General features: G+C 49.8%; 1 protein-coding gene across 1 annotated transcript in view; it reads right to left on the minus strand.

The window, feature by feature from the left end:
* LOC124012294 (protein spire homolog 1-like) overlaps window positions 1–26,432 on the minus strand; it is a 125,445-nt gene that overhangs the window by 47,611 nt on the left and 51,402 nt on the right. The window contains exons 5-8 of the mRNA XM_046325757.1: window positions 11,746–11,910; window positions 9,431–9,517; window positions 5,581–5,710; window positions 1,135–1,182 (exon numbers count right to left, since the gene is read on the minus strand). Of these exons, the coding sequence (XP_046181713.1) occupies window positions 1,135–1,182; window positions 5,581–5,710; window positions 9,431–9,517; window positions 11,746–11,910 (430 nt within the window). The remainder of the gene's footprint in view (window positions 1–1,134; window positions 1,183–5,580; window positions 5,711–9,430; window positions 9,518–11,745; window positions 11,911–26,432) is intronic.

The following is a 26,432-nucleotide window of genomic DNA, read 5'->3' on the forward strand; positions in this document are numbered from 1 at the left end:
ACGAAATGGGTTTCCATGGCAGAGTAGCCGCACATAAGCCTAAGATCACCAGCGTTGGCTGGAGTGATGTAAAGCTCGCCGCCATTATACACTGGAGCAACGGAAATCTTTTTCTGGAGTGATGAATCCCGCTTCACCATCTGGCAGTCCGACGGACAAATCTGGGTTTGGCGGATGCCAGGAGAATGCCATCTGCCCCAATGCATAGTGCCAACTGTAAAGTTTGGTGGATGAGGAATAATTGTCTGGTGCTGTTTTTCATGGTTCGGGCCTTTTAGTTCCAGTGAAGGGAAATCTTAACGCTACAGCATACAATGACATTCTAGACGATTCTGTGCTTCCAACATTGTGGCAACAGTTTGGGGAAGGCTCTTTCCTGTTTCAGCATGACAATGCCACCGTGCAGAAAGCGAGGTACATACAGAAATGGTTTGTCGAGATCGGTGTGGAAGAACTTGACTAGCCTGCACAGATCCCTGACCTTAACCTCAATGAACACCTTTGGGACGAAATGGAACGCCGACTGCGAGCCAGGCCTAATTGCCAAACATCAGTGCCCGACCTCATGAATGCTCTTGTGGCTGAATGGTCCCCGCAGCAACATTACAACATCTAGTGGAAAGCCTTCCCAGAAGAGTGGAAGCTGTTATAGCAGCAATGTTCCAACATCTAGTGGAAAGCCTTCCCAGAGGAGTGGAGGCTGTTATAGCAGCAACGTTCCAACATCTAGTGGAAAGCCTTCCCAGAAGAGTGGAGGCTGTTATAGCAGCAATGTTCCAACATCTAGTGGAAAGTCCTTCTCAAAAGAGTGGAGGCTGTTATAGCAGCAATGTTCCAACATCTAGTGGAAAGCCTTCCCAGAGGAGTGGAGGCTGTTATAGCAGCAATGTTCTAACATCTAGTGGAAAGCCGTCCTAGAAGAGTGGAGGCTGTTATAGCAGCAAAGGGGGGACCAACTCCATATATGCCCATGATTTTAGAATGAGATGTTGGGCAAGCAGGTGTCCACATACCTTTGGTCATGTAGTGTTCATTCACACTCATTCAAGTCCAACACTGTGTACATCCTCACACACACACCAACCCACCCCACCGTTGTAGGCGATAAGTGGTAGAACAGTAATAATGCTTTACCTGAGCTGCGGTTCAGATCTTGAGGGGTGCTGATGCTTTTGACTGCTCCTATAGGAGGGAACATATCCTTCAATATGGTTCTGGCATCATCAACAACACAGTATTCCTCCCTATACATTCATGTACATACTACCTAAATTGGCCCGACCAACCAGTGCTCCCGCACATTGGCTAACAGTGCTATCTCCATTGTGTCCCACCACCCACCAACCCCTCTTTTACACTTCTGCTACTCTCTGTTCATCATATATGCATAGTCACTTTAACCATATCTACATGTACATACTACCTCAATCAGCCTGACTAACCGGTGTCTGTATGTAGCCTCACTACTGCTACTCTCTGTTCATCATATATGCATAGTCACTAACCATATCTACATGTACATACTACCTCAATCAGCCTGACTAACAGGTGTCTGTATATAGCCTTGCTACTCTTATTTCAAATGTCTTTTTACTGTTGTTTTATTTCTTTAGGGTTAGTTACCAGAATGGACCCCCACACACACACAGACACACACACCTTTTTTTTGGCACCATTGGTTAGAGCCTGTAAGTAATCATTTCACAGATTTACAACTGTTGTATTCAGCTTGGAAACATGAAAAATAAACTTTGATTTAATCATCAGTCTGTTGTCATGATGTTGCCCTGTGGACTCTTGGAAAGCCCTTTGTGAGCAAAAGGGTTAGGGTTAGTTACTCAGAATGGACTCTTGAGCCCCCCATAAATACCTTTCCCCCTTTGCTCTCTCTACTCTACAGAATGGACTCTTGGAAAGCCCTTTGGTAACATAGAGAGAGTGTGGTAACATCAAAAGGGTTAGGGTTAGTTACTCAGAATGGACTCTTGGAAAGCCCTTTGGTAACATAGAGAGAGTGTGGTAACATCAAAAGGGTTAGGGTTAGTTACTCAGAATGGACTCTTGGAAAGCCCTTTGGTAACATAGAGAGAGTGTGGTAACATCAAAAGGGTTAGGGTTAGTTACTCAGAATGGACTCTTGGAAAGCCCTTTGGTAACATAGAGAGAGTGTGGTAACATCAAAAGGGTTAGGGTTAGTTACTCAGAATGGACTCTTGGAAAGCCCTTTGGTAACATAGAGAGAGTGTGGTAACATCAAAAGGGTTAGGGTTAGTTACTCAGAATGGACTCTTGGAAAGCCCTTTGGTAACATAGAGAGAGTGTGGTAACATCAAAAGGTTGGGAACCGAACAATATTTCGGTAATCCAACCAATTGAAAGTATCCGTTGGTACTTAAAGAATATGATGTCAGATCAGTTGTTGTCTGAGACGTCTGATGACAGAGACGTTATATCTGATGACAGAGACGTTATATCTGATGACAGAGACGTTATATCTGATGACAGAGACGTTATATCTGATGACAGAGACGTTATATCTGATGACAGAGACGTTATATCTGATGACAGAGACGTTATATCTGATGACAGAGACGTTATATCTGATGACAGAGACGTTATATCTGATGACAGAGACGTTATATCTGATGACAGAGACGTTATATCTGATGATAGGACGATATAATATGAAAGCCCTTTGGTATATATATTTATATATATATATATTATATCTGATGACAGGACGACAAACTGTATCTTGGAAAGTCTACACATTCTTATTATAAGATTCACATGGAATTGTTGTGCAATTTAAAATGTTTAAATATGAAACTATTTGTGAAAAGATTAAATGTAATTTTAGTTTTAAAAAATGAGAGAATTGCTTTCAGAAGTACAATATGCTCAATTAGTGGCCACGCAAATAGGCATTGGTTGGAAATGATGAACCAACCCCTTTTCTACATTTCTATAAGAACCCCCGTGACCCACGGCGAACTAAGCCAAACTGAGCTCTGTTTGCGAATGGTTGAATGACTACAACCTAATAAAATTAACATTGTGTTCCCGATGAGGTCTGATGTCCATACGTCAACGTAGAGGAAGGATGAATGTGACACCAGCCAGAATATAGCATGAGCTTATAGTATGGCAACTTGGTATGAACTTTGAACTCTTATTCACTAAAGAAGTGATACATCCTAGACGTCAGCAGCAGCTGTAAACAGGTTGGAAAAGACAAACAATAAGAAAGAAAGACAGGGTACTACAACGTATCCGTTCTACCACAAGACGACAGACTACAACGTATCCGCCCAGGAAAATTCTTCGAAGGACAGGGGAGATCTCTGCTGGGCAACCCAGCCTTCCATTTTCGACCCATCTATCGAAGTGCAGCTCAGAGTAAATATACAGTGTGGCAAAAAAGTATTTAGTCAGCCACCAATTGTGCAAGTTCTCCCACTTACAAAGTTGAGAGAGGCCTGTAATTTTCATCATAGGTACACTTCAACTATGACAGATAAAATTAGAAAAAAAATCCAGAAAATCACATTGTAGGATTTTTAATGAATTTATTTGAAAATTATGGTGGAAAATAAGTATTTGGTCAATAACAAAAGTTTGGGGCTGTTGCTGGGCAACACGGACTTTCAACTCCCTCCAAAGATTTTCTATGGGGTTGAGATCTGGAGACTGGCTAGGCAGATTATTTAGATATTTAGGTATTTAGTAAATAAATAAATCTAATTTTGTATCGCTGATTCAATTTGTTAGCCAGGGTTTGTGATGATAACCAATCATTTTACGACATTCAGTTAAGACTAAGGGACGATTAAATATTGACTGCTATTGATGTAAAAGATTACCAGGTCTTTAAGAGTTTATTCGGAAGACAACAGCTCTATAAACATTATTCCGTGGTGACCCGACTTTCTAGTTAATGACACATACATGATTAGTTTAAATCAGGTAATATTAATTACAGAGAATTGATTTAATAAAATAACATGTCATATCATTTAATCCATAGTAAAGACATGACACTGTGTTTACAGTCAGGACTTTAGACTGCTCCTATAGGAGGGAACTTCAATATGGTCCTGGCATCATCATCTTCAACATTGTATTCCTCCCTAATCATCAGTCTGTGTTACAGTCAGGTCAGCCAGTGAGCTCAATCAGCACCCGAAATGCAGTGAGAAGGCGGAGGGGGGGAACAGTGAAAAATAATGATTCCACTTGACACAACCATCACCCAGAATCAGTAAAAGTGATTGGAGGGATTCAGACAGACACCATAGCAAAGGGAGAGGTGGTGAATGATGGCGCCAGAGGGGATGGCTGCCATCTTAGCGGCTCTTAACCAACTGTGCTATTTTGATAGTTTTTTCACGTTGTTCGTAACTTTTTTTTGTACATAATGTTGTTGCTACCGTCTCTTATGACGGCAGCAGCAACCAGACACGACTCCAACACCATCATTAAGTTTGTTGACGACACAACAGTGGTAGACCTGATCACCGACAATGATGAGACAGCCTATAGGGAGGTCAGAGATCTGACAGTGTGGTGCCATGACAACAACCTGTCCCTCAATGTGATCAAGACAAAAAGGAAATGATTGTGTACTACAGGAAAAGGAGGAGGATAGTGCACACCCCCGGTTCTCATCGACGGGGCTTCAGTGGAGCAGGTTAAGAGCTTCAAGTTCCTTGGTGTCCACATCACCAACAAACAATGGCTGCCCTGTGAGCTGTACAGTATGCAGTCACAAGCATTGATCCTCTTAAGGATTTAAATGTATCGGAGTATTAGCGGATAAGAACGTCAAGCTTATTTTCACAACATACGCCAACGGTTGATTGAACTCTAAACGACTCAATTTACAACTCGAGGAAGACTAATTTTAAAGATTATCAGCAAAGAGAAGTGCCTGCTGCTAAGATGAAAACAAACCATATGAATAACTAAATCACTTTACGTCAACGCTAAAAACACGTTACATTTAAATTTTTCAGTCAGTCTCTTAACCAGAGATTTACCATTTGTGCATTCATTTTAACACTGCAATTCCAAGTATTTGATTGAATAGTTATGTAACTGTTATATTTACAAATGTTTATTTTTAATACATTTGCTAAAATATCCAAAAGCCTGTTTTTCTTTGTCATTATGGGGGTATTGTGTGTAGATTGATGAGCTCTTTATTTTTTTTTATTTTAAATCAACTTTAGAATAAGGCTGTAAAGTAACAAAAATGTATAAAAAGTTAAGGGGTCTGAATACTTTCCTACGGCACTCTGTCTGTCTGTCTGTCTGTCTGTCTGTCTGTCTGTCTGTCTGTCTGTCTGTCTGTCTGTCTGTCTGTCTGTCTGTCTGTCTGTCTGTCTGTCTGTCTGTCTGTCTGTCTGTCTGTCTGTCTGTCTGTCTGTCTCTGTGTGTGTGTGTGTGTGTGTGTGTGTGTGTGTGTGTGTGTGTGTGTGTGTGTGTGTGTGTGTGTGTGTGTGTGTGTGTGTGTGTGTGTGTGTGTGTGTGTGTGTGTGTGTGTGTGTGTGTGTGTGTGTGTGTGTGTGTCCTGCTCACCCAGGTGATTGCGCCGGGTCATGTCAGGTGATACAGGCCGTAGCTTCCTCTCCTGTTTGATGCCCTCGAGGAGGCGCTCATGGAGACTGCGCGGCCGCGCAGGGTGGGGCTTCAGCTTCCTGGCAGCAACCTGACACACAGACAGGGTTGAGAGGTGGTCAGAGACTAGGTCAGTACTCACAATGGTTGAGAGATGGTCAGAGACTAGGTCAGTACTCACAGGGTTGAGAGGTGGTCAGAGACTAGGTCAGTACTCACAGGGTTGAGAGGTGGTCAGAGACTAGGTCAGTACTCACAGGGTTGAGAGGTGGTCAGAGACTAGCTCAGTACAAACAATGGTTGAGAGATGGTCAGAGACTAGCTCAGTACAAACAATGGTTGAGAGATGGTCAGAGACTAGGTCAGTACTCACAGGGTTGAAATCAAATGTAGACCGCATTATCTTCCAAGAGAATTCTCTTCGATTATAATCACAGTCGTATATATCCCCCCCAAGCAGACACATCGATGGCTCTGAACAAACTTTATTTAACTCTTTACAAACTGGAAAACATTTATCCGGAGTCTGCATTCATTGTAGCTGGGGATTTTAACAAAGCCAATCTGAAAACAAGACTCCCTAAATTTTATCAGCATATCGATTGCGCAACAAGGGGTGGTAAAACCTTGGATCATTGTTACTCTAACTTCCGCGACGCATATAAGGCCCTGCCCCGCCCCCCTTTCGGAAAAGCTGACCACGACTCCATTTTGCTGATCCCTGCCTACAGGCAGAAATTAAAACAAGAGGCTCCCACGCTGAGGTCGGTCCAACGCTGGTCAGACCAAGCTGACTCTACACTCCAAGACTGCTTCCATCACGCGGACTGGGACATGTTTCGTATTGCGTCAGATGGGAATATTGACGAATACGCTGATTCGGTGTGCGAGTTCATTAGAACGTGCGTCGAAGATGTCGTTCCCATAGCAACGATAAAAACATTCCCTAACCAGAAACCGTGGATTAATGGCAGCATTCGCGTGAAACTGAAAGCGCGAACCACTGCTTTTAATCAAGGCAAGGTGTCTGGCAACATGACTGAATACAAACAGTGCAGCTATTCCCTCCGCAAGGCTATTAAACAAGCTAAGCGTCAGTACAGAGACAAAGTGGAATCTCAATTCAATGGCTCAGACACAAGAGGCATGTGGCAGGGTCTACAGTCAATCACGGACTACAAGATGAAATCCAGCCCAGTCACGGACCAGGATGTCTTGCTCCCAGGCAGACTAAATAACTTTTTTGCCCGCTTTGAGGACAATACAGTGCCACTGACACGGCCTGCAACGGAAACATTCGGTCTCTCCTTCACTGCAGCCGAGGTGAGTAAGACATTTAAACGTGTTAACCCTCGCAAGGATGCAGGCCCAGACGGCATCCCCAGCCGCGCCCTCAGAGCATGCGCAGACCAGCTGGCCGGTGTGTTTACGGACATATTCAATCAATCCCTATACCAGTCTGCTGTTCCCACATGCTTCAAGAGGGCCACCATTGTTCCTGTTCCCAAGAAAGCTAAGGTAACTGAGCTAAACGACTACCGCCCCGTAGCACTCACTTCCGTCATCATGAAGTGCTTTGAGAGACTAGTCAAGGACCATATCACCTCCACCCTACCTGACACCCTAGACCCACTCCAATTTGCTTACCGCCCAAATAGGTCCACAGACGATGCAATCTCAACCACACTGCACACTGCCCTAACCCACCTGGACAAGAGGAATACCCATGTGAGAATGCTGTTCATCGACTACAGCTCGGCATTCAACACCATAGTACCCTCCAAGCTCGTCATCAAGCTCGAGACCCTGGGTCTCGACCCCGCCCTGTGCAACTGGGTACTGGACTTCCTGACGGGCCGCCCCCAGGTGGTGAGGGTAGGCAACAACATCTCCTCCCCGCTGATCCTCAACACGGGGGCCCCACAAGGGTGCGTTCTGAGCCCTCTCCTGTACTCCCTGTTCACCCACGACTGCGTGGCCACGCACGCCTCCAACTCAATCATCAAGTTTGCGGACGACACAACAGTGGTAGGCTTGATTACCAACAACGACGAGACGGCCTACAGGGAGGAGGTGAGGGCCCTCGGAGTGTGGTGTCAGGAAAATAACCTCACACTCAACGTCTACAAAACTAAGGAGGTGATTGTGGACTTCAGGAAACAGCAGAGGGAACACCCCCCTATCCACATCGATGGAACAGTAGTGGAGAGGGTAGCTAGTTTTAAGTTCCTCGGCATACACATCACAGACAAACTGAATTGGTCCACTCACACTGACAGCGTCGTGAAGAAGGCGCAGCAGCGCCTATTCAACCTCAGGAGGCTGAAGAAATTTGGCTTGTCACCAAAAGCACTCACAAACTTCTACAGATGCACAATCGAGAGCATCCTGGCGGGCTGTATCACCGCCTGGTACGGCAACTGCTCCGCCCTCAACCGTAAGGCTCTCCAGAGGGTAGTGAGGACTGCACAACGCATCACCGGGGGCAAACTACCTGCCCTCCAGGACACCTACACCACCCGTTGTTACAGGAAGGCCATAAAGATCATCAAGGACATCAACCACCTGAACCACTGCCTGTTCACCCCGCTATCATCCAGAAGGCGAGGTCAGTACAGGTGCATCAAAGCTGGGACCGAGAGACTGAAAAACAGCTTCTATCTCAAGGCCATCAGACTGTTAAACAGCCACCACTAACATTGAGTGGCTGCTGCCAACACACTGTCATTGACACTGACCCAACTCCAGCCATTTTAATAATGGGAATTGATGGGAAATGATGTAAATATATCACTAGCCACTTTAAACAATGCTACCTTATATAATGTTACTTACCCTACATTATTCATCTCATATGCATATGTATATACTGTACTCTACATCATCGACTGCATCCTTATGTAACACATGTATCACTAGCCACTTTAACTATGCCACTTTGTTTACTTTGCCTACACACTCATCTCATATGTATATACTGTACTCGATACCATCACTCATTCATATATCCTTATGTACATGTTCCTTATCCCCTTACACTGTGTATAAGACAGTAGTTTTGGAATTGTTAGTTAGATTACTTGTTGGTTATCACTGCATTGTCGGAACTAGAAGCACAAGCATTTCGCTACACTCGCATTTAACATCTGCTAACCATGTGTATGTGACAAATAAAATTTGATTTTGATTTGATTTGAGAGGTGGTCAGAGACTAGGTCAGTACTCACAGGGTTGAGAGGTGGTCAGAGACTAGGTCAGTACTCACAGGGTTGAGAGGTGGTCAGAGACTAGGTCAGTACTCACAGGGTTGAGAGGTGGTCAGAGACTAGGTCAGTACTCACATGGTTGAGAGGTGGTCAGAGATTGGGTCAGTACTCACAGGGTTGAGAGGTGGTCAGAGACTGGGTCAGTACTCACAGGGTTGAGAGGTGGTCAGAGACTGGGTCAGTACTCACAGGGTTGAGAGGTGGTCAGAGACTAGGTCAGTACTCACAGGGTTGAGAGGTGGTCAGAGACTAGGTCAGTACTCACATGGTTGAGAGGTGGTCAGAGACTGGGTCAGTACTCACAGGGTTGAGAGGTGGTCAGAGACTGGGTCAGTACTCACAGGGTTGAGAGGTGGTCTGGAGTACTCACAGGGTTGAGAGGTGGTCAGGATGACCTCACAGGGTTGAGAGGTGGTCTTTAACCTGGGAGGTGGTCAGGATGTCTCCATTCAGCTGGAGTAACAACACATTGGAACAGTCAGAGACTAGGTCAGTACTCACATGCAAAGGTTGAGAGTACACACAGACACACACACACAGTACACAGGGTTGAGAGGTGGTCTGGAGCGGATGAAGTCCAGGATGACCTCATGAGCGCTCTTCTTTAACCTGGGAGGGATGTCTCCATTCAGCTGGAGTAACAACACATAGGAACAGGAAACACACACACACACACACACACACACACACACACACACACACACACACACACACACACACACACACACACACACACAGGTAGTGAGTACACATACACTACCATTCAAAAGTTTGGGGTCACTTAGAAATGTCCATGTTTTTGAAAGAAAAGCACCTTTTTTGTCCAGTAAAATAACATCAAATTGATCAGAAATACAGTGTAGACATTGTTAATGTTGTAAATTATCATTGTAGCTGGAAATGCACAGAGGGCCATTATCAGCAACCATCACTCCTGTGTTCCAATGGCACGTTGTGTTAGCTAATCAATCCAAGCTTATCATTTTAAAAGGCTAATTGATCATTAGAAAAACCTTTTGCAATTGTGTTTGCACAGCTAAAAACTGTTGTCCTGATTAAAGAAGCAATAAAACTGTCCTTCAGATTAGGTGAATATCTGGAGCAACAGCATTTGCGGGTTCGATTACAGCCTCAAAATGGCCAGAAACAAAGACTTTCTTCTGAAACTCATCAGTTCTTGTTCTGAGAAATGAAGGCTATTCCATGCGAGAAATTGCTAAGAAACTGAAGATCTCGTACAGCGCTGTGTACTACTCCCTTCACAGAACAGTGCAAACTGTCTCTAACCAGAATAGAAAGAGGAGTGGGAGGCCCCGGTGCACAACTGAACAAGAGGACAAGTACATTTCAGTGTCTAGTTTGAGAAACAGACGCCTCACAAGTCCTCAAATGGCAGCTTCATTAAATAGTACCCGAAAAACACCAGTCTCAACGTCAACAGTGAAGAGGCGACTCCCGGATGCTGGCCTTCTAGGCAGAGTTGCAAAGAATATCCCAGAGTCGCCTCTTCACTGTTGTTTACTGTTAACCAAGGCAAGGTGACTGGGAATATGGCCGAATACAAACAGTGTAGTTATTCCATCCGTAAGGCAATCAAACAGGCAAAACATCAGTACTGAGACAAAGTGGAGCTGCAATTCAACAGCTCAGACACGCGACATATGTGGCAAGGGTCTACAGACAATCACAGACTGAAAAAGGAAAACCAGAAACGTTACGGACACTGAAGCCTTGTTTCCAGACAAGCTAAACACCTTCTTCACCCGCTTTGAGGATAACGCAGTGCCACTGACGCGGCCCGCTACCAAGGACCGTGGGCTCTCCTTCCCCGTGGCCGATATGAGTAAGACATTTAAGCGTGCTATCCCTCGCAAGGCTGCCGGCACAGAGCATGTGCAGACCAGCTGGCTGTTGTGTTTATGGAAATATTAAATCTTTCCCTATCCCAGTCTGTTTTCCCCACTTGCTTGAAGATGGCCACCATTGTTCCTGTTCCCAAGAAAGCTAAGGTAAGTGAACTAAATGACTGTTGCCCCGTTGCACTCACTTCTGTCATCATGAAGTTCTTTGAGAGACTAGTCAAGGATCATATCACCTCCACCCTACCTGATACCCTAGACCCACTCCAATTTGCTTACCGCCCCAATAGGGCCACAGACGATGCAATCACCACCGCACTGCCCTGTCCCATCTGGACAAGAGGAATACCTATGCAAGAATGCTGTTCATTGACTATAGCTCAACATTTAACACCATAGTACCCTCCAAGCTCATCATTAAGCTCAGGGCCCTGGGTCTGAACACCACCCTGTGCAACTGGGTCCTGGACTTCCTGACAGGCCGCCCCCAGGCGGGGAAGGTAGGAAACAACATCTCCACTTCGCTGAACCTCAACACTGGGGCCCCACAAGGGTGCGGTGTTTGCAGATGACAACAGCAGTAGGCCTGATGACCAATAATGACGAGACAGCCTACAGGGAGGTGTTGAGGGCCCTGGGAGTGTGGTGCCAGGAAAATAACCTTCACTAGCCGGCTTCTACCCGGTTATGCAACCCTGCACCTTAGAGGTTTCCGCCCCATAAACATAGACTTGGAATCACTGGCCACCTTGATAAGATTTAAATAATGTTAACATACTGCTTTACTCATCTAATATGTATATACTGTATTCTATTCTACTTCACCACGACTTAAAACACAGATGGCCAACCACCACTCAGGCACACTAACATGCCTGAAGTCAGGCATGTTAGTGTGCCACCAATCAGGCCCCAGAGAACTGGAGTTGCCCATCCCTGACCTAAAACATGAACATCTACCCCTTCCTTAAGGTGATATTCTTCATGTTTAAGTCCCTCACCATGACGTTCCGTAGTTTGTATCGTTTGAAGCGGATGTCATCCATCAGCATCTCATAAGGTGTGAGCTGGAACTCTACAGGTAGAGGGCTGTACCGTCTCTCCTGGACCTTCTTCAGCTTGACCCCGTTACGCAGGTCACCCATCACCTGCATCCAGAACTTAGCCTGAGGGACACCAGATGAAAGCAGGGTTAGGGCTGTGGCGGTCATGACATTTTGTTAGCCGGTTATTGTCATGCAAAACGGTCCAGTTTTGTCGGCTACTTGGGTCGTATGGAGGAGCATAATATGAGCATCTGAGAAATAAATAACACTTATTTAACTCCACACATCAACCGCTGTTTGAGGAGGACCCTCCAACCCTCTTCCTGTAGATACCCAGTACTCTGTATACCATGGGCTCTCCAACCCTCTTCCTGTAGATACCCAGTACTCTGTATACCATGGGCTCTCCAACCCTCTTCCTGTAGATACCCAGTACTCTGTATACCATGGGCTCTCCAACCCTCTTCCTGCAGATACCCAGTACTCTGTATACCATGGGCTCTCCAACCCTCTTCCTGTAGATACCCAGTACTCTGTACGCCATGGACTCTCCAACCCTCTTCCTGCAGATACCCAGTACTCTGTATGCCATGGACTCTCCAACCCTCTTCTTGCAGATACCCAGTACTCTGTATGCCAGCTACCCAGTACTCTGTATGCCATGAGCTCTCCAACCCTCTTCCTGCAGATACCCAGTACTCTGTATGCCATGGACTCTCCAACCCTCTTCTTGCAGATACCCAGTACTCTGTATGCCAGCTACCCAGTACTCTGTATGCCATGAGCTCTCCAACCCTCTTCCTGCAGATACCCAGTACTCTGTATGCCATGGACTCTCCAACCCTCTTCCTGCAGATACCCATTGCTTCATTTGGGAAAGAAAGTGAAATCTGTTCGGAAACATCGATAGTAACATATTTTGGCAATGAAACATATTTCACTAAACTGTTGACAACCCGTCTGCATGCTAGAGAAAAGAATAAAGGAGAGATAATTATTCACCTTAGAAAGTGCTGTTCTTTTCGTGCTGTTCTATTTAACAACGTTTTGGCATCACATTACATTGAGTTAGGCATTGAAACATCCACAACAACACTGTTTCAACCTGCTGTTGAACTTCAAATGTATTATCACAGTGAGGTGCGTTTTAAAAGAAGATAAGTGTTTGATGTCAGAGTGGTTAGAGAGACAATAGAGCCCTGAGTACCAGGCCATTAGGACCTGATGGAGGGACAATAGAGCCCTGAGTACCAGGCCATTAGGACCTGATGGAGGGACAATAGAGCCCTGAGTACCAGGCCATTAGGACCTGATGGAGGGACAATAGAGTCCTGAGTACCAGGCCATTAGGACCTGATGGAGGGACAATAGAGCCCTGAGTACCAGGCCATTAGGACCTGATGGAGGGACAATAGAGCCCTGAGTACCAGGCCATTCGGAACCTGATGGAGGGACAATAGAGCCCTGAGTACCAGGCCATTAGGACCTGATGGAGGGACAATATAGCCCTGAGTACCAGGCCATTAGGACCTGATGGAGGGACAATAGAGCCCTGAGTACCAGGCCATTAGGACCTGATGGAGGGACAATAGAGCCCTGAGTACCAGGCCATTAGGACCTGATGGAGGGACAATAGAGTCCTGAGTACCAGGCCATTAGGACCTGATGGAGGGACAATAGAGCCCTGAAACCAGGCCATTAGGACCTGATCGAGGGACAATAGAGCCCTGAGTTAGGACCTGCCATGGCTATTTCATTTCTAATTCCAGTTCATTCAGAAAGTAAACCAAATCACAATTCCACATTTTCCTCATTGAAGATAATTGGAATTGAACTTTCAGTGTACTTCGAGAATTGAACCAGGCCCCAACCCCGGATAATAGCATCAACATTGAGAGGGTATTAACCCTCTAAGCCAGGGTGGGGGGGGGGGTTCTAAACTGACATGGTGAATTGTTTTCAGATGGTTATACCAAGGATCATTTATCTATTGGATTTGGAATTGTAGGACCCATTTAGGTATATAAAAAAAGCATATATACGCTTTGTACTACTATACACCACAGCAACACATTGAATAACACGTTCATAAATGGCAGAAATAACAAATCCCAAGAAACAAGGTTAAAGTGTCTGTCCTAGGACCCCTTGAGCTATAAAGAAAAATATTTAAACAATTATTGGATGAAACATTGAATTTGGCATTACTGCTATTAGCCAATAGAAACACATTGAATAACAGGCCTTACTGCTATTAGCCAATAGAAACACATTGAATAACAGATAGTCCTTACTGCTATTAGCCAATAGAAACACATTGAATAACAGATAGTCCTTACTGCTATTAGCCAATAGAAACACATTGAATAACAGATAGTCATTACTGCTATTAGCCCATAGAAATGCATTGAATAACAGACAGTCATTACTGCTATTAGCCAATAGAAATGGTCCTTCTGTAGCTCAGTTGGTAGAGCATGGCGCTTGTAACGCCAGGGTAGTGGGTTCGATCCCCGGGACCACCCATACGTAGAATGTATGCACACATGACTGTAAGTCGCTTTGGATAAAAGCGTCTGCTAAATGGCATATATTATTATTATTATTATATTAGAAATGCATTGAATAACAGATAGTAGATAGTCCTTCCTGCTATTAGCCAATAGAAACACATTGAATAACAGATAGTCCTTACTGCTATTAGCCAATAGAAATGCATTGAATAACAGATAGTCCTTACTGCTATTAGCCAATAGAAACACATTGAATAACAGATAGTCCTTACTGCTATTAGCCAATAGAAACACATTGAATAACAGATAGTCCTTACTGCTATTAGCCAATAGAAATGCATTGAATAACAGATAGTCCTTACTGCTATTAGCCAATAGAAATGCATTGAATAACAGATAGTCCTTACTGCTATTAGCCAATAGAAACCCATTGAATAACAGATAGTCCTTACTGCTATTAGCCAATAGAAACACATTGAATAACAGATAGTCCTTACTGCTATTAGCCAATAGAAACACATTGAATAACAGATAGTCCTTGTTTGGCCTACCACTCGGCGGTCCCATTCTGTGAGCTTGTGTGGCCTACCACTCTGCGGTCCCATTCTGTGAGCTTGTGTGGCCTACCACTCTACGGTCCCATTCTGTGAGCTTGTGTGGCCTACCACTCGGCGGTCCCATTCTGTGAGCTTGTGTGGCGTACCACTCTACGGTCCCATTCTGTGAGCTTGTGTGGCCTACCACTCTACGGTCCCATTCTGTGAGCTTGTGTGGCGTACCACTCTACGGTCCCATTCTGTGAGCTTGTGTGGCGTACCACTCTACGGTCCCATTCTGTGAGCTTGTGTGGCGTACCACTCTACGGTCCCATTCTGTGAGCTTGTGTGGCCTACCACTCTACGGTCCCATTCTGTGAGCTTGTGTGGCCTACCACTCGGCGGTCCCATTCTGTGAGCTTGTGTGGCGTACCACTCTACGGTCCCATTCTGTGAGCTTGTGTGGCCTACCACTCTACGGTCCCATTCTGTGAGCTTGTGTGGCGTACCACTCTACGGTCCCATTCTGTGAGCTTGTGTGGCGTACCACTCTACGGTGCCATTCTGTGAGCTTGTGTGGCGTACCACTCTGCGGTCCCATTCTGTGAGCTTGTGTGGCCTACCACTCGGCGGTCCCATTCTGTGAGCTTGTGTGGCCTACCACTCGGCGGTCCCATTCTGTGAGCTTGTGTGGCCTACCACTCTACGGTCCCATTCTGTGAGCTTGTGTAGCCTACCACTCTGCGGTCCAATTCTGTGAGCTTGTGTAGCCTACCACTCTACGGTCCCATTCTGTGAGCTTGTGTGACCTACCACTCTACGGTCCCATTCTGTGAGCTTGTGTGGCGTACCACTCTACGGTCCCATTCTGTGAGCTTGTGTGGCTTACCACTCTACGGTCCCATTCTGTGAGCTTGTGTGGCGTACCACTCTACGGTCCCATTCTGTGAGCTTGTGTGGCGTACCACTCTACGGTCCCATTCTGTGAGCTTGTGTGGCCTACCACTCTACGGTCCCATTCTGTGAGCTTGTGTGGCGTACCACTCTACGGTCCCATTCTGTGAGCTTGTGTGGCGTACCACTCTACGGTCCCATTCTGTGAGCTTGTGTGGCGTACCACTCTACGGTCCCATTCTGTGAGCTTGTGTGGCGTACCACTCTGCGGTCCCATTCTGTGAGCTTGTGTGGCGTACCACTCTACGGTCCCATTCTGTGAGCTTGTGTGGCGTACCACTCTACGGTCCCATTCTGTGAGCTTGTGTGGCCTACCACTCTACGGTCCCATTCTGTGAGCTTGTGTGGCCTACCACTCTACGGTCCCATTCTGTGAGCTTGTGTGGCCTACCACTCAGCGGTCCCATTCTGTGAGCTTGTGTGGCCTACCACTCGGCGGTCCCATTCTGTGAACTTGTGTGGCCTACCACTCTGCGGTCCCATTCTGTGAGCTTGTGTGGCCTACCACTCTGCGGTCCCATTCTGTGAGCTTGTGTGGCCTACCACTCTGCGGTCCCATTCTGTGAGCTTGTGTGACCTACCACTCTGCGGTCCCATTCTGTGAGCTTGTGTGGCCTACCACTCGGCGGTCCCATTCTGTGAGCTTGTGTCGCCTACCACTCTGCGGTCCCATTCTGTGAGCTTGTGTGGCCTACCACTCGGCGGTCCCATTCTGTGAGCTTGTGTGGCCTACCACTCGGCGGTCCCATTCTGTGAGCTTGTGTGGCCTACCACTCTACGGTCCCATTCTGTGAGCTTGTGTAGCCTACCACTCTGCGGTCCAATTCTGTGAGCTTGTGTAGCCTACCACTCTATGGTCCCATTCTGTGAGCTTGTGTGACCTACCACTCTACGGTCCCATTCTGTGAGCTTGTGTGGCGTACCACTCTACGGTCCCATTCTGTGAGCTTGTGTGGCTTACCACTCTACGGTCCCATTCTGTGAGCTTGTGTGGCGTACCACTCTACGGTCCCATTCTGTGAGCTTGTGTGGCGTACCACTCTACGGTCCCATTCTGTGAGCTTGTGTGGCCTACCACTCTACGGTCCCATTCTGTGAGCTTGTGTGGCGTACCACTCTACGGTCCCATTCTGTGAACTTGTGTGGCCTACCACTCTGCGGTCCCATTCTGTGAGCTTGTGTGGCCTACCACTCTGCGGTCCCATTCTGTGAGCTTGTGTGGCCTACCACTCTGCGGTCCCATTCTGTGAGCTTGTGTGACCTACCACTCTGCGGTCCCATTCTGTGAGCTTGTGTGGCCTACCACTCGGCGGTCCCATTCTGTGAGCTTGTGTCGCCTACCACTCTGCGGTCCCATTCTGTGAGCTTGTGTGGCCTACCACTCGGCGGTCCCATTCTGTGAGCTTGTGTGGCCTACCACTCGGCGGTCCCATTCTGTGAGCTTGTGTGGCCTACCACTCTACGGTCCCATTCTGTGAGCTTGTGTAGCCTACCACTCTGCGGTCCAATTCTGTGAGCTTGTGTAGCCTACCACTCTACGGTCCCATTCTGTGAGCTTGTGTGACCTACCACTCTACGGTCCCATTCTGTGAGCTTGTGTGGCGTACCACTCTACGGTCCCATTCTGTGAGCTTGTGTGGCTTACCACTCTACGGTCCCATTCTGTGAGCTTGTGTGGCGTACCACTCTACGGTCCCATTCTGTGAGCTTGTGTGGCGTACCACTCTACGGTCCCATTCTGTGAGCTTGTGTGGCCTACCACTCTACAGTCCCATTCTGTGAGCTTGTGTGGCGTACCACTCTACGGTCCCATTCTGTGAGCTTGTGTGGCGTACCACTCTACGGTCCCATTCTGTGAGCTTGTGTGGCCTACCACTCTACGGTCCCATTCTGTGAGCTTGTGTGGCCTACCACTCTGCGGTCCCATTCTGTGAGCTTGTGTGGCCTACCACTCTGCGGTCCCATTCTGTGAGCTTGTGTGACCTACCACTCTGCGGTCCCATTCTGTGAGCTTGTGTGGCCTACCACTCGGCGGTCCCATTCTGTGAGCTTGTGTGGCCTACCACTCGGCGGTCCCATTCTGTGAGCTTGTGTGGCCTACCACTCTACGGTCCCATTCTGTGAGCTTGTGTAGCCTACCACTCTGCGGTCCAATTCTGTGAGCTTGTGTAGCCTACCACTCTACGGTCCCATTCTGTGAGCTTGTGTGACCTACCACTCTACGGTCCCATTCTGTGAGCTTGTGTGGCGTACCACTCTACGGTCCCATTCTGTGAGCTTGTGTGGCTTACCACTCTACGGTCCCATTCTGTGAGCTTGTGTGGCGTACCACTCTACGGTCCCATTCTGTGAGCTTGTGTGGCGTACCACTCTACGGTCCCATTCTGTGAGCTTGTGTGGCCTACCACTCTACGGTCCCATTCTGTGAGCTTGTGTGGCGTACCACTCTACGGTCCCATTCTGTGAGCTTGTGTGGCGTACCACTCTACGGTCCCATTCTGTGAGCTTGTGTGGCGTACCACTCTACGGTCCCATTCTGTGAGCTTGTGTGGCGTACCACTCTGCGGTCCCATTCTGTGAGCTTGTGTGGCGTACCACTCTACGGTCCCATTCTGTGAGCTTGTGTGGCGTACCACTCTACGGTCCCATTCTGTGAGCTTGTGTGGCCTACCACTCTACGGTCCCATTCTGTGAGCTTGTGTGGCCTACCACTCTACGGTCCCATTCTGTGAGCTTGTGTGGCCTACCACTCAGCGGTCCCATTCTGTGAGCTTGTGTGGCCTACCACTCGGCGGTCCCATTCTGTGAACTTGTGTGGCCTACCACTCTGCGGTCCCATTCTGTGAGCTTGTGTGGCCTACCACTCTGCGGTCCCATTCTGTGAGCTTGTGTGGCCTACCACTCTGCGGTCCCATTCTGTGAGCTTGTGTGACCTACCACTCTGCGGTCCCATTCTGTGAGCTTGTGTGGCCTACCACTCGGCGGTCCCATTCTGTGAGCTTGTGTCGCCTACCACTCTGCGGTCCCATTCTGTGAGCTTGTGTGGCCTACCACTCGGCGGTCCCATTCTGTGAGCTTGTGTGGCCTACCACTCGGCGGTCCCATTCTGTGAGCTTGTGTGGCCTACCACTCTACGGTCCCATTCTGTGAGCTTGTGTAGCCTACCACTCTGCGGTCCAATTCTGTGAGCTTGTGTAGCCTACCACTCTACGGTCCCATTCTGTGAGCTTGTGTGACCTACCACTCTACGGTCCCATTCTGTGAGCTTGTGTGGCGTACCACTCTACGGTCCCATTCTGTGAGCTTGTGTGGCTTACCACTCTACGGTCCCATTCTGTGAGCTTGTGTGGCGTACCACTCTACGGTCCCATTCTGTGAGCTTGTGTGGCGTACCACTCTACGGTCCCATTCTGTGAGCTTGTGTGGCCTACCACTCTACGGTCCCATTCTGTGAGCTTGTGTGGCGTACCACTCTACGGTCCCATTCTGTGAGCTTGTGTGGCGTACCACTCTACGGTCCCATTCTGTGAGCTTGTGTGGCCTACCACTCTACGGTCCCATTCTGTGAGCTTGTGTGGCGTACCACTCTGCGGTCCCATTCTGTGAGCTTGTGTGGCGTACAACTCTACGGTCCCATTCTGTGAGCTTGTGAGGCGTACCACTCTACGGTCCCATTCTGTGAGCTTGTGCGGCGTACCACTCTACGGTCCCATTCTGTGAGCTTGTGCGGCCTACCACTCTACGGTCCCATTCTGTGAGCTTGTGTGGCCTACCACTCAGCGGTCCCATTCTGTGAGCTTGTGTGGCCCGGCGGTCCCATTCTGTGAACTTGTGTGGCCTACCACTCTGCGGTCCCATTCTGTGAGCTTGTGTGGCCTACCACTCTGCGGTCCCATGGCCTACCACTCTGCGGTCCCATTCTGTGAGCTTGTGTGACCTACCACTCTGCGGTCCCATTCTGTGAGCTTGTGGCCTACCACTCGGCGGTCCCATTCTGTGAGCTTGTGTCGCCTACCACTCTGCGGTCCCATTCTGTGAGCTTGTGTGGCCTACCACTCTGCGGTCCCATTCTGTGAGCTTGTGTGGCCTACCACTCGGCGGTCCCATTCTGTGAGCTTGTGTGGCCTACCACTCTACGGTCCCATTCTGTGAGCTTGTGTAGCCTACCACTCTGCGGTCCAATTCTGTGAGCTTGTGTAGCCTACCACTCTACGGTCCCATTCTGTGAGCTTGTGTGACCTACCACTCTACGGTCCCATTCTGTGATACCACTCTACGGTCCCATTCTGTGAGCTGTGGCTTACCACTCTACGGTCCCATTCTGTGAGCTTACCACTCTACGGTCCCATTCTGTGAGCTTGTGTGGCCTACCACTCTACGGTCCCATTCTGTGAGCTTGTGTGGCGTACCACTCTACGGTCCCATTCTGTGAGCTTGTGTGGCCTACCACTCGGCGGTCCCATTCTGTGAGCTTGTGTGGCCTACCACTCAGCGGTCCCATTCTGTGAGCTTGTGTGGCGTACCACTCTACGGTCCCATTCTGTGAGCTTGTGTGGCGTACCACTCTACGGTCCCATTCTGTGAGCTTGTGTGGCCTACCACTCTACGGTCCCATTCTGTGAGCTTGTGTGGCCTACCACTCTACGGTCCCATTCTGTGAGCTTGTGTGGCCTACCACTCAGCGGTCCCATTCTGTGAGCTTGTGTGGCCTACCACTCGGCGGTCCCATTCTGTGAACTTGTGTGGCCTACCACTCTGCGGTCCCATTCTGTGAGCTTGTGTGGCCTACCACTCTGCGGTCCCATTCTGTGAGCTTGTGTGGCCTACCACTCTGCGGTCCCATTCTGTGAGCTTGTGTGACCTACCACTCTGCGGTCCCATTCTGTGAGCTTGTGTGGCCTACCACTCTGCGGTCCCATTCTGTGAGCTTGTGCCTACCACTCTGCGGTCCCATTCTGTGAGCTTGTGTGGCCTGCGGTCCCATTCTGTGAGCTTGTGTGGCCTACCACTCGGCGGTCCCATTCTGTGAGCTTGTGTGGCCTACCACTCTACGGTCCCATTCTGTGAGCTTGTGTAGCCTACCACTCTGCGGTCCAATTCTGTGAGCTTGTGTAGCCTACCACTCTACGGTCCCATTCTGTGAGCTTGTGTGACCTACCACTCTACGGTCCCATTCTGTGAGCTTGTGTGGCGTACCACTCTACGGTCCCATTCTTCTGTGAGCTTGTGTGGCTTACCACTCTACGGTCCCATTCTGTGAGCCACTCTACGGTCCCATTCTGTGAGCTTGTGTGGCCTACCACTCTGCGGTCCCATTCTGTGAGCTTGTGTGGCCTACCACTCTACGGTCCCATTCTGTGAGCTTGTGTGGCCTACCACTCTACGGTCCCATTCTGTGAGCTTGTGTGGGTCCCACGGTCCCATTCTGTGACCACTCTACGGTCCCATTCTGTGAGGCCTACCACTCTGCGGTCCCATTCTGTGAGCTTGTGTGTACAACTCTACGGTCCCATTCTGTGAGCTTGTGAGGCGTACCACTCTACGGTCCCATTCTGTGAGCTTGTGCGGCGTACCACTCTACGGTCCCATTCTGTGAGCTTGTGCGGCCTACCACTCTACGGTCCCATTCTGTGAGCTTGTGTGGCCTACCACTCAGCGGTCCCATTCTGTGAGCTTGTGTGGCCTACCACTCGGCGGTCCCATTCTGTGAACTTGTGTGGCCTACCACTCTGCGGTCCCATTCTGTGAGCTTGTGTGGCCTACCACTCTGCGGTCCCATTCTGTGAGCTTGTGTGGCCTACCACTCTGCGGTCCCATTCTGTGAGCTTGTGTGACCTACCACTCTGCGGTCCCATTCTTGAGCTTGTGTGGCCTACCACTGCGGTCCCATTCTGTGAGCTTGTGTCGCCTACCACTCTGCGGTCCCATTCTGTGAGCTTGTGTGGCCTACCACTCGGCGGTCCCATTCTGTGAGCTTGTGTGGCCTACCACTCGGCGGTCCCATTCTGTGAGCTTGTGTGGCCTACCACTCTACGGTCCCATTCTGTGAGCTTGTGTAGCCTACCACTCTGCGGTCCAATTCTGTGAGCTTGTGTAGCCTACCACTCTACGGTCCCATTCTGTGAGCTTGTGTGACCTACCACTCTACGGTCCCATTCTGTGAGCTTGTGTGGCGTACCACTCTACGGTCCCATTCTGTGAGCTTGTGTGGCTTACCACTCTACGGTCCCATTCTGTGAGCTTGTGTGGCCTACCACTCTACGGTCCCATTCTGTGAGCTTGTGTGGCCTACCACTCTACGGTCCCATTCTGTGAGCTTGTGTGGCGTACCACTCTACGGTCCCATTCTGTGAGCTTGTGTGGCCTACCACTCGGCGGTCCCATTCTGTGAGCTTGTGTGGCCTACCACTCAGCGGTCCCATTCTGTGAGCTTGTGTGGCCTACCACTCGGCGGTCCCATTCTGTGAACTTGTGTGGCCTACCACTCGGCGGTCCCATTCTGTGAGCTTGTGTGGCCTACCACTCTGCGGTCCCATTCTGTGAGCTTGTGTGGCCTACCACTCTGCGGTCCCATTCTGTGAGCTTGTGTGACCTACCACTCTACGGTCCCATTCTGTGAGCTTGTGTAGCCTACCACTCTGCGGTCCCATTCTGTGAGCTTGTGTGGCCTACCACTCTGCGGTCCCATTCTGTGAGCTTGTGTGGCCTACCACTCTGCGGTCCCATTCTGTGAGCTTGTGTGGCCTACCACTCTGCGGTCCCATTCTGTGAGCTTGTGTGGCCTACCACTCTGCGGTCCCATTCTGTGAGCTTGTGTGGCCTACCACTCTGCGGTCCCATTCTGTGAGCTTGTGTGGCCTACCACTCTGCGGTCCCATTCTGTGAGCTTGTGTGGCCTACCACTCTGCGGTCCCATTCTGTGAGCTTGTGTGGCCTACCACTCTGCGGTCCCATTCTGTGAGCTTGTGTGGCCTACCACTCTGCGGTCCCATTCTGTGAGCTTGTGTGGCCTACCACTCTACGGTCCCATTCTGTGAGCTTGTGTGGCCTACCACTCGGCGGACCAATTCTGTGAACTTGTGTGGCCTACCACTCTGCGGTCCCATTCTGTGAGCTTGTGTGGCCTACCACTCTGCGGTCCCATTCTGTGAGCTTGTGTGGCCTACCACTCTGCGGTCCCATTCTGTGAGCTTGTGTGGCCTACCACTCTGCGGTCCCATTCTGTGAGCTTGTGTGGCCTACCACTCTGCGGTCCCATTCTGTGAGCTTGTGTGGCCTACCACTCTGCGGTCCCATTCTGTGAGCTTGTGTGGCCTACCACTCTGCGGTCCCATTCTGTGAGCTTGTGTGGCCTACCACTCTGCGGTCCCATTCTGTGAGCTTGTGTGGCCTACCACTCGGCGGTCCCATTCTGTGAGCTTGTGTGGCCTACCACTCTGCGGTCCCATTCTGTGAGCTTGTGTGGCCTACCACTCTGCGGTCCCATTCTGTGAGCTTGTGTAGCCTACCACTCTGCGGTCCCATTCTGTGAGCTTGTGTGGCCTACCACTCTGCGGTCCCATTCTGTGAGCTTGTGTGGCCTACCACTCAGCGGTCCCATTCTGTGAACTTGTGTGGCCTACCACTCTGCAGTCCCATTCTGTGAGCTTGTGTGGCCTACCACTCGGCGGTCCCATTCTGTGAACTTGTGTGGCCTACCACTCGGCGGTCCCATTCTGTGAGCTTGTGTGGCCTACCACTCTGCGGTCCCATTCTGTGAGCTTGTGTGACCTACCACTCTGCGGTCCCATTCTGTGAGCTTGTGTGGCCTACCACTCTGCGGTCCCATTCTGTGAGCTTGTGTGGCCTACCACTCTGCGGTCCCATTCTGTGAGCTTGTGTGGCCTACCACTCTGCGGTCCCATTCTGTGAGCTTGTGTGGCCTACCACTCTGCGGTCCCATTCTGTGAGCTTGTGTGGCCTACCACTCTGCGGTCCCATTCTGTGAGCTTGTGTAGCCTACCACTCGGCGGTCCCATTCTGTGAGCTTGTGTGGCCTACCACTCTGCGGTCCCATTCTGTGAGCTTGTGTGGCCTACCACTCAGCGGTCCCATTCTGTGAACTTGTGTGGCCTACCACTCTGCGGTCCCATTCTGTGAGCTTGTGTGGCCTACCACTCTGCGGTCCCATTCTGTGAGCTTGTGTGGCCTACCACTCGGCGGTCCCATTCTGTGAACTTGTGTGGCCTACCACTCGGCGGTCCCATTCTGTGAGCTTGTGTGGCCTACCACTCTGCGGTCCCATTCTGTGAGCTTGTGTGACCTACCACTCTGCGGTCCCATTCTGTGAGCTTGTGTGGCCTACCACTCTGCGGTCCCATTCTGTGAGCTTGTGTGACCTACCACTCTGCGGTCCCATTCTGTGAGCTTGTGTGGCCTACCACTCTGCGGTCCCATTCTGTGAGCTTGTGTGGCCTACCACTCTGCGGTCCCATTCTGTGAGCTTGTGTGGCCTACCACTCTGCGGTCCCATTCTGTGAGCTTGTGTGGCCTACCACTCTACGGTCCCATTCTGTGAGCTTGTGTAGCCTACCACTCTGCGGTCCAATTCTGTGAGCTTGTGTAGCCTACCACTCTACGGTCCCATTCTGTGAGCTTGTGTGACCTACCACTCTACGGTCCCATTCTGTGAGCTTGTGTGGCCTACCACTCTGCGGTCCCATTCTGTGAGCTTGTGTGGCTTACCACTCTACGGTCCCATTCTGTGAGCTTGTGTGGCCTACCACTCACGGTCCCATTCTGTGAGCTTGTGTGGCCTACCACTCTACGGTCCCATTCTGTGAGCTTGTGTGGCGTACCACCTACGGTCCCATTCTGTGAGCTTGTGTGGCCTACCACTGCGGTCCCATTCTGTGAGCTTGTGTGGCCTACCACTCAGCGGTCCCATTCTGTGAGCTTGTGTGGCGTACCACTCTACGGTCCCATTCTGTGAGCTTGTGTGGCGTACCACTCTACGGTCCCATTCTGTGAGCTTGTGTGGCCTACCACTCTACGGTCCCATTCTGTGAGCTTGTGTGGCCTACCACTCTACGGTCCCATTCTGTGAGCTTGTGTGGCCTACCACTCAGCGGTCCCATTCTGTGAGCTTGTGTGGCCTACCACTCGGCGGTCCCATTCTGTGAACTTGTGTGGCCTACCACTCTGCGGTCCCATTCTGTGAGCTTGTGTGGCCTACCACTCTGCGGTCCCATTCTGTGAGCTTGTGTGGCCTACCACTCTGCGGTCCCATTCTGTGAGCTTGTGTGACCTACCACTCTGCGGTCCCATTCTGTGAGCTTGTGTGGCCTACCACTCGGCGGTCCCATTCTGTGAGCTTGTGTCGCCTACCACTCTGCGGTCCCATTCTGTGAGCTTGTGTGGCCTACCACTCGGCGGTCCCATTCTGTGAGCTTGTGTGGCCTACCACTCGGCGGTCCCATTCTGTGAGCTTGTGTGGCCTACCACTCTACGGTCCCATTCTGTGAGCTTGTGTAGCCTACCACTCTGCGGTCCAATTCTGTGAGCTTGTGTAGCCCCTACCACTCTACGGTCCCATTCTGTGAGCTTGTGTGACCTACCACTCTACGGTCCCATTCTGTGAGCTTGTGTGGCGTACCACTCTACAGTCCCATTCTGTGAGCTTGTGTGGCTTACCACTCTACGGTCCCATTCTGTGAGCTTGTGTGGCGTACCACTCTACGGTCCCATTCTGTGAGCTTGTGTGGCGTACCACTCTACGGTCCCATTCTGTGAGCTTGTGTGGCCTACCACTCTACGGTCCCATTCTGTGAGCTTGTGTGGCGTACCACTCTACGGTCCCATTCTGTGAGCTTGTGTGGCCTACCACTCGGCGGTCCCATTCTGTGAGCTTGTGTGGCCTACCACTCAGCGGTCCCATTCTGTGAGCTTGTGTGGCCTACCACTCAGCGGTCCCATTCTGTGAGCTTGTGTGGCCTACCACTCGGCGGTCCCATTCTGTGAGCTTGTGTGGCCTACCACTCAGCGGTCCCATTCTGTGAGCTTGTGTGGCCTACCACTCGGCGGTCCCATTCTGTGAACTTGTGTGGCCTACCACTCGGCGGTCCCATTCTGTGAGCTTGTGTGGCCTACCACTCTGCGGTCCCATTCTGTGAGCTTGTGTGGCCTACCACTCTGCGGTCCCATTCTGTGAGCTTGTGTGACCTACCACTCTACGGTCCCATTCTGTGAGCTTGTGTAGCCTACCACTCTGCGGTCCCATTCTGTGATCTTGTGTGGCCTACCACTCTGCGGTCCCATTCTGTGAGCTTGTGTGGCCTACCACTCTGCGGTCCCATTCTGTGAGCTTGTGTGGCCTACCACTCTGCGGTCCCATTCTGTGAGCTTGTGTGGCCTACCACTCTGCGGTCCCATTCTGTGAGCTTGTGTGGCCTACCACTCTGCGGTCCCATTCTGTGAGCTTGTGTGGCCTACCACTCTGCGGTCCCATTCTGTGAGCTTGTGTGGCCTACCACTCTGCGGTCCCATTCTGTGAGCTTGTGTGGCCTACCACTCTGCGGTCCCATTCTGTGAGCTTGTGTGGCCTACCACTCTGCGGTCCCATTCTGTGAGCTTGTGTGGCCTACCACTCTGCGGTCCCATT

This window comes from Oncorhynchus gorbuscha, linkage group LG24 (genome assembly GCF_021184085.1).
Source record: "Oncorhynchus gorbuscha isolate QuinsamMale2020 ecotype Even-year linkage group LG24, OgorEven_v1.0, whole genome shotgun sequence".
Taxonomy (NCBI): domain Eukaryota; kingdom Metazoa; phylum Chordata; class Actinopteri; order Salmoniformes; family Salmonidae; genus Oncorhynchus; species Oncorhynchus gorbuscha.